Source organism: Histoplasma capsulatum, genomic scaffold, assembly GCF_000149585.1.
Source record: "Histoplasma capsulatum NAm1 scaffold_8 genomic scaffold, whole genome shotgun sequence".
In the NCBI taxonomy this organism is placed as follows: domain Eukaryota; kingdom Fungi; phylum Ascomycota; class Eurotiomycetes; order Onygenales; family Ajellomycetaceae; genus Histoplasma; species Histoplasma mississippiense.
Window position 1 is genome coordinate 1,814,606 of NW_001813975.1, and position 7,123 is coordinate 1,821,728.

The following is a 7,123-nucleotide window of genomic DNA, read 5'->3' on the forward strand; positions in this document are numbered from 1 at the left end:
AGATCGAAAGCTTTAGAAGATATTCGCACGCGCTCTGCACGTGCTGAAGTTGTGCTGAAAGGCCACAATGATGCTAACGAGCTATTTGAACTCTTTGTCGATCTGGACAATGACAAAGTCACCCACAAGCAGCATCTCAAGGGGAAACATTCCTACATTGATGCGGACTACATGAAAGCAGTTGAAGCTTCTTGCCTAGCCAATGACGAAGTGCAGGCCACAATACGCTCCCTTGACCTCCCTGCAGGATCAACTGTTGTGGTGGAACCTTGGGCTTATGCCACAGACGGAATGAATGACATGGCCCAACGAATCACAATGGTTTGTTGCTCATTACCTCCTACAAGTTACCTTGCTTTTCTTTTCAAGCTTACCGCTCGTTCAGTGTTGGTTCTACCTTCGCATTGAAGAGAATCCAAATGCCAATTACTACGCATACCCTCTCGACGTATGTGCAGAGGTTTCAGAGACTTTAGAGGTCACCAAAGTCTATCGTTTGCCGACAAAACCACACGAAATAGTCAATAATGAACAAAAACCTTTCGATTGTCGGAAAATCCTCCCGAAAGCAGTTACAGAATACCACCCAGACTTGAGACCAAGCCCAAGAACGACTACTAAACCTTATCAAGTTGTTCAGCCGGATGGGCCATCTTTCTATATTAGTGGAAATCACGTAGAGTGGGAGAAATGGAGTTTCAGAGTAGGTTTCAATTACCGCGAAGGATTGACGCTCCACGACATTCGTTACGATGGCCGGAGCTTGTTTTACCGACTGTCTCTCGCGGAGATGTTCGTACCTTATGCTGACCCACGAGCTCCTTATCCCCGCAAGGCGGCATTTGACCTCGGAAATGACGGTGCAGGAATCAACGCCAATAATCTAGAGCTTGGCTGTGATTGTATAGGTATGCACAAGCAGAATTGGTCCGACAACTTTTATTAAGTTGGACTCTCTGCTAACTCATCACCTTTAAAGGTACCATCAAGTATTTCGACGGTTACCATAACACGCCCTCTGGGCAGCCTTTGAAATTGCGCAACGTGGTGTGTTGCCATGAACAGGATGATGGTATTCTATGGAAACATACCAATTTCCGCACTCAAACACCTGTAGTAGTTCGCTCTCGTATTCTCGTTTTACAGACTATCATTACAGTGAACAACTACGAGTACATTCTTGCGTTCCATTTCTATCAAGATGCTTCAATTTTTTACGAAGTTCGTGCTACTGGTATCCTGTCCACTGTTCCCGTCAACATAGACACAAAAACCAAGTTTCCTTATGGCACCATTGTAGCTCCAGGCGTTCTAGCACCATATCACCAGCATCTCTTCAGCCTGCGCATCGACCCAGCTATCGACGGCTATTCTAATTCTGTTGTCGTTGAAGAATCAAACCCCCTTCCTTTGGGCAATCGCTCTGTCCACAACCCATTTGGTGTAGGCTATTGCACTGACAGTCAAATTGTCGAGGAAGAGGGGGGATTTGACCTCGATTTCACCAAAAACCGTACCTTCAAGTTTCTTAACGAGAGCAAGATAAACCCCATAACGGGCACACCGGTTGGATTCAAACTTCTTCCTGCTTACAGTCAAATGCTCCTCTCCCATCCTGAGTCGTACCATGCGAAGCGCTCAGAGTTCGCTAAGCATGCTGTTTGGGTTACTCGCTATGAAGATGGGGATCACTTCCCTGCCGGCCGATATACAATGCAGTCTACCGGCGGGGATGGTATTGCTTCTGCCATTGCTAAGCGAAAAGAATCGAACGCGTCTGGGTCAGTCAGAAACGAGGATGTTGTCATCTGGCACACATTCGGATCCACCCACAACCCTCGAATCGAGGATTGGCCGGTTATGCCAAGTGAGAAACTCATTGTTGGACTCAAACCCGTCAACTTCTTCTCTGGCAATCCAGGCTTGGATGTGGCTCCCTCGGCTCAAGAGAAGAATAATAGTAAGAGTGTTTTGTATACTCGAGATGATTCCAAGGCAACAGCATCGTGTCATAACTCTAACCTCTAGTTATTTTCTTGAAATCATTTCCCAGCTCGAAGATAAACGAAACACACAAAACACAAAAGCTAATACAGAGATAGACTAAAAATCACTGTCATCGTTAGAGTGTATTAAACAGGAATAAATGGTTTTAATGTATTCTCTATTCCATTGAAGAGCAACAACTATGTAGGAAACAATACGTGCAAAGGTTTAAAACATTACGCCAAACATTACGCCAACACGTGCTCTGGTGGCAGGGAAAATCTTCCACCAACAAACAACAGCTAGATGTAGGCACGCAACGCACCACGGGCGCGACACCGAATTGGCTTTGTGAGGGAGTTGCTCTCGATTTAGCTTTACATTAGCGGTAAGCAAGTTGTCGCCAATTCCTGGTTAAATATCTAAATAGGCAGATATGAAAGTCTCGGCAGAGTATCTACTAGCTATTCTATTGTGGCGGACGTAAAGCTTGCGAAAACAGAATTTTCTGCCACCCCATGAAAAATAGTAGCAAAACACCGCAAAAATAACCAAAATATCCACGTATCTCTAGAATCATTCAAATATCATCCAATTCATTCAAATACGCACCTTTATCATCAAATCTGCCAATATGCCCTCCCAGCTCAGCGAATTTACCACCAATGAGATCGTACGCCTTCTAAACGATGGTTATATGCCTGTTCAAATTGCATGGATCATTGAGTGTCATTTGACCACTGTATATCAAATTCAACAAAATATTCACTGCTTTGGAACTGCTAGAAGTTCTTGTTCAATATGAAATATAAAATCCAAAATTACACTGAATATTTTATCAGATTTGAAGAACTTTTTTAAAGTATATTCAACTACATATCATAATGAGATTGTTTACTTTATGAAAAATGAATTTGATGCTGATATTCACTCTCAATTGATATGTAAATTGTTGAAGAAATTGGATTTAATATAGAAAAAAGTGATTAATTATTGCAATTATCATTTATAAAATCTGTTAATCTATCAATTCTATTTGATATAGATTGAATTTATGACCAGTCAATGTGATAAAGAATTTCAAACTGAATAATGTATTTAAATTACTCAGTATCAATTTGATTAATTTATCTTTTTAAATGAAAATGTTGTATGTATGTATGTATGTATAGGTTTAACGTCCCGGAGAAAACACGAGCAGCGCCCGTGTTTCAGAAGCCTCCCTAAGGGCATGGAGACGTGCTACGCTGGAGAGATTTCTATGTACACAGAGAGAGAAAACAGAATCCAGGTGGCAACTCTTGAGAAGACTCAGCTCATTGCAAAGGATTTTTCTGAGCTGCGCATCCACTTCTGGCCCGACGTATGGCCATTCATGGTGGGGCTATAGTGTGGTTTCCTGAGGGGACCGCCGCTGCCGTGCCTGGAAGGCTTTATAGTGAGCAGAGAGGGATACCTCTCTCAGTTGATCAGAAAGCTGTCTGTGCTTCTAACATCAGAAGAAAGACAGACAAGATAAATAATGAAGGAGAGAGCACTGAAGAAGGTTGTGACAGGAAAAGAGCAGAGAATGACAGAGAGAGCAAAGAAAAGAAGGAAGAAGAAGCATTTGAGCCGATAGAGACAAGGGCAAACGAGAGGAAAACAAAGCAGAGCACGCGTAGATACAATGCCGGCAGTCAAAACCATATCAGCTGAGTCAGACACGTAGACTGTACTGATTACACCACAGCTAATTGGGACAGATGAGCCTAGTTGTGCTATCTGTACTGTCTGCATAGACTGTGATGTCCCTGGCAGTTGCACTAGCTACCGTGGGTGTACTCAGCAGGCCGGCCTCGTGGAACTGCTCCGGGGTTGTCAGATGGTTTGCAGCCAGCCGGCTGCGTTACCTTGTGCAGTACCGTGTGTAGAACTGCGTGCAGTCCAGCAGTTCTACAAAGTCTGTAGGGGTCAGAGACCCTAGATAGGCAACAGCTGTCGCCCGGTTGTGTGGCCGTGCTGCTGGCCTCTTGAGCCAGTGAAGAAAGTGCCTCTGTGAGTGTCGACAGAGCACCAAATGTTCTGGGCTCTAGTGTGAACAGTGAATGGTGGAAAATAGTAGATAGCATAATGAATGATAATAACAATAGTAATTGTAATAATAATAACAGTAGTAATTGTAGCTAATCACTAAGAAGAAAAAGAAAGAGAAAAGAAGATGTGTGAAATACATATATTCATATATATATATATATATATATAGAAATAGCAGTAGTGAGAACATAATGGAAAGAGGTAAGAATAAGCAAATATAATAAAATAAGAAAATAATAAATAAGTGCATTACAACTAGTGGCTGTGAATTTTGTATGTATAAACAGCAGCTTTTCATCATTGAATATTTTATGAATTTGAAAGAATTTGATAAATGATGAAATTACTTTTTCTTTAACATCTAATGCTTTTTTTGATGTCAATGTTTGAATTGTTAATTATGAATTCAACATTTCAATGAAAGCTGCAGAACTGCATATTACAAAGATATTTGAGAATAAAATTAAAATATTAAAAAAATTAAAAAAGATGATAATCTCAATGTTAAATTTATTTATCTTCTTTTTATATTATTTTTTCAAAAAAATGATAATCTCTCTTCAATCTGTCTTCTTCTCAAGAATGGTTTTAATTGAAGATTTATATTTGTTTAATGAGATGATTGTTATATAATGTGCAATTTCTATTTTCTTGCAGTTTTACTTCATAACATACTCTTCAACTATTTTTTTTACAGTATATTGAATATAATAAAAGCTGACAATCGTATAATTTATTGTGATATTTCATAATTTAATTTTTATAAGCTTTTTTATTTCATTAATAATCACTCATTCATACAGTTTGAATGAATGAAATCTCAGATTCAGAATAGATGTTCGTGGAAATTGAAAATTTTTTGATTGTGTTTTTTGCTTCTTCTCCTCCTCCTCCTCCTCCCCCTTATTCTCCTTCTCATTATCAGTTGGATTCTTGTCATTATCTGGAACATTCAAAACAGGCAGTTTGAGCAGATGAAGGTGCAGGATAGTTAAAGTTTTTTTACAAGCTTGCAAGACAATAGAACAGTGGGTGTTGTGAGACATATTGATAGATTTGATGATAAAGGTGCGTATTTGAATGAATTGAATGATATTTGAATGATTCTAGAGATACGTGGATATTTTGGTTATTTTTGCGGTGTTTTGCTACTATTTTTCAGGGGGTGGCAGAAAATTCTGTCTTCGCAAGCTTTACGTCCGCCACAATACTTTCGCCCGCAATGCCCGCCCGACGGACATGGTGGCATCAGCTAACAAGGAAACATAGATTTGCCCCCCACAATCACTACAGACAGTGATCCTAAGAATCCCGCATCGAGGTGTTGACCAAAGCGGTTCCCAAGAAAGCCATCCCCGCAACTTTTTGAATTCCCCCCACTTGTTGAAGGTATGTTTTGATAGATAGCTAGGCATGGAAGTCTTGCCCGCTTCCGTACAACCCCTGATTCCAGCCGTATTTCACATAACCTCTACCGCTAGCTAACGCTTTACCATCGAAGTTGTATACAGGAACCCGAGCATGTCCATATTCTGAAATACTCTCCAAGCTCTGTCCTTGACGACACCTTTATCACCATGACAGAAATACTTTCGCGTTTGCTCTCCTTCCCACCCGCGACGCCTACACTGTCCAAAACATCCGACGTAGAGTACGATAAACAGATATGCGTTTTATATTCGGATCTGAAGCGTATACCTGCGCTTAAATTGGTTGCAGACATTCCTGGGAGAGGCAGTTTGTTGGAGGTTCGATATCTCCTTCCCATCGCAACATGTGAAATAACAGCAGAATGAAATAAATCCGAATATTCGGCTGATGAAATTGCTGGTGACAGCTGCTGGACCCGAGCACCCAAACGCTGGCCTACCTTTTTGTCCTACTATCCCATTACCAAGTTTCGCAGGAAAAGACCAAAGAATCATTACCGGCCAAATGGCTGCCAGGGGGTGAAATCTGGCGGAAATCAGTAGCATTATTAGAAGTCTTCGACCCTATTCAAGTCAGATATGCGGGCCAGGAATGGAGGAGTCTTGTTGATATGGTAGCAAAATCGGCCGAAGTCGCATCACGAGTGAGATCCCCAAATCTTGCATTATTGTACAGTTCAACCTTGTTAATAACTTTGAAGCCTTTACTAGCTCTACGTCCTTTAAAACACGCTATACTTCGCCTAGATCCATCATCTTCTACCTTCACATCTCTCCATACAACTTTCGTACGGCTGTGCCTTCAATCAAGGTCTTATCTAAATGCTTTGGATATTCTCGACAAGCCTATTTACCATTTCCCAACAGCCTCTGATAAACAATTTATTAAAAGGTCACAACTTCTTCCGTGTCAGCAGTATGAATCGAGCATGTCCTTTATCACCACTGCATCCGGGTTACCAGGGAAAATAAACCACAGATCTTATTTAGAGTACTTTCTCTATGGCGCCATGGTGTACATGGGGCTGAGAAAATGGGACGCCGCTATCCATTTTCTCGAGGTGGTGATTTCTGCGCCAACAACAAACTCAGTGAGCATTATCATGGTAGAAGCTTATAAAAAGTGGGTTTTACTGGGTCTTTTGGAAACGGGAAAGGTAAATAATTGAGCGAGAGCCAATTTTTTATTCGAACTGCTAACTCGTCCCATAGCCTTTGTCTATGCCAAAAACAGTGACGCCCTTCACAGCGAAAGCATATAGATCACTAGCGAAACCTTACGACGCCCTCGCTGATATCTTTAAATCGGGAAACTTGTCAAGGTTGCAAGCAGAAATCACGGCTGGTGAGCGCATTTGGCTCAATGTAAGTGACACTATACATACCGTTTAAGAGGACATATGACGCGAAAGGATGGCTAACTCTTGCCATGTCACTTGTTGTTTCCACTTTCTCAGGATAATAACATGGGTTTGGTTTCACAAGTATTAGCTGCATATCAGCGATTTTTCTATCGTGAAACTCGAAAAGACTTTCGCCTCATTGTCATTACCCGATAATAACCTTCATACCTGGAGGCCCGGGCGTCCCAATGGACTAGACACTTTCGGTAGCAGGCTTGATTACTGGCA

At 41.3% G+C, this 7,123-nt stretch overlaps 4 protein-coding genes across 4 annotated transcripts; all 4 read left to right on the plus strand.

Moving 5' to 3' along the window:
• Nucleotides 1-171: 171 nt before the first annotated feature.
• On the plus strand, nt 172-2,028 carry HCAG_07466 (conserved hypothetical protein; the record flags this gene model as incomplete). The annotated part of the gene is made up of 4 exons (XM_001537994.1): nt 172-321; nt 386-448; nt 641-908; nt 980-2,028. 4 exons carry the CDS (start codon nt 172-174, stop codon nt 2,026-2,028), a joined length of 1,530 nt encoding a protein of 509 aa, XP_001538044.1.
• A 592-nt stretch (nt 2,029-2,620) lies between these two features.
• On the plus strand, nt 2,621-3,607 carry HCAG_07467 (predicted protein; the record flags this gene model as incomplete). The annotated part of the gene is made up of 4 exons (XM_001537995.1): nt 2,621-2,659; nt 3,032-3,053; nt 3,159-3,349; nt 3,515-3,607. 4 exons carry the CDS (start codon nt 2,621-2,623, stop codon nt 3,605-3,607), a joined length of 345 nt encoding a protein of 114 aa, XP_001538045.1.
• Nucleotides 3,608-5,036: 1,429 nt separating this feature from the next.
• On the plus strand, nt 5,037-6,218 carry HCAG_07468 (predicted protein; the record flags this gene model as incomplete). The annotated part of the gene is made up of 5 exons (XM_001537996.1): nt 5,037-5,042; nt 5,356-5,451; nt 5,574-5,810; nt 5,900-6,136; nt 6,204-6,218. 5 exons carry the CDS (start codon nt 5,037-5,039, stop codon nt 6,216-6,218), a joined length of 591 nt encoding a protein of 196 aa, XP_001538046.1.
• Nucleotides 6,219-6,525: 307 nt separating this feature from the next.
• Nucleotides 6,526-7,051, plus strand: HCAG_07469 (predicted protein; the record flags this gene model as incomplete). Its single annotated transcript, XM_001537997.1, has 3 exons — nt 6,526-6,583; nt 6,727-6,857; nt 6,950-7,051. The coding sequence occupies 3 exons, from the start codon at nt 6,526-6,528 to the stop codon at nt 7,049-7,051; spliced, it is 291 nt and encodes a 96-aa protein (XP_001538047.1).
• Between the last annotated feature and the right edge of the window lie 72 nt (nt 7,052-7,123).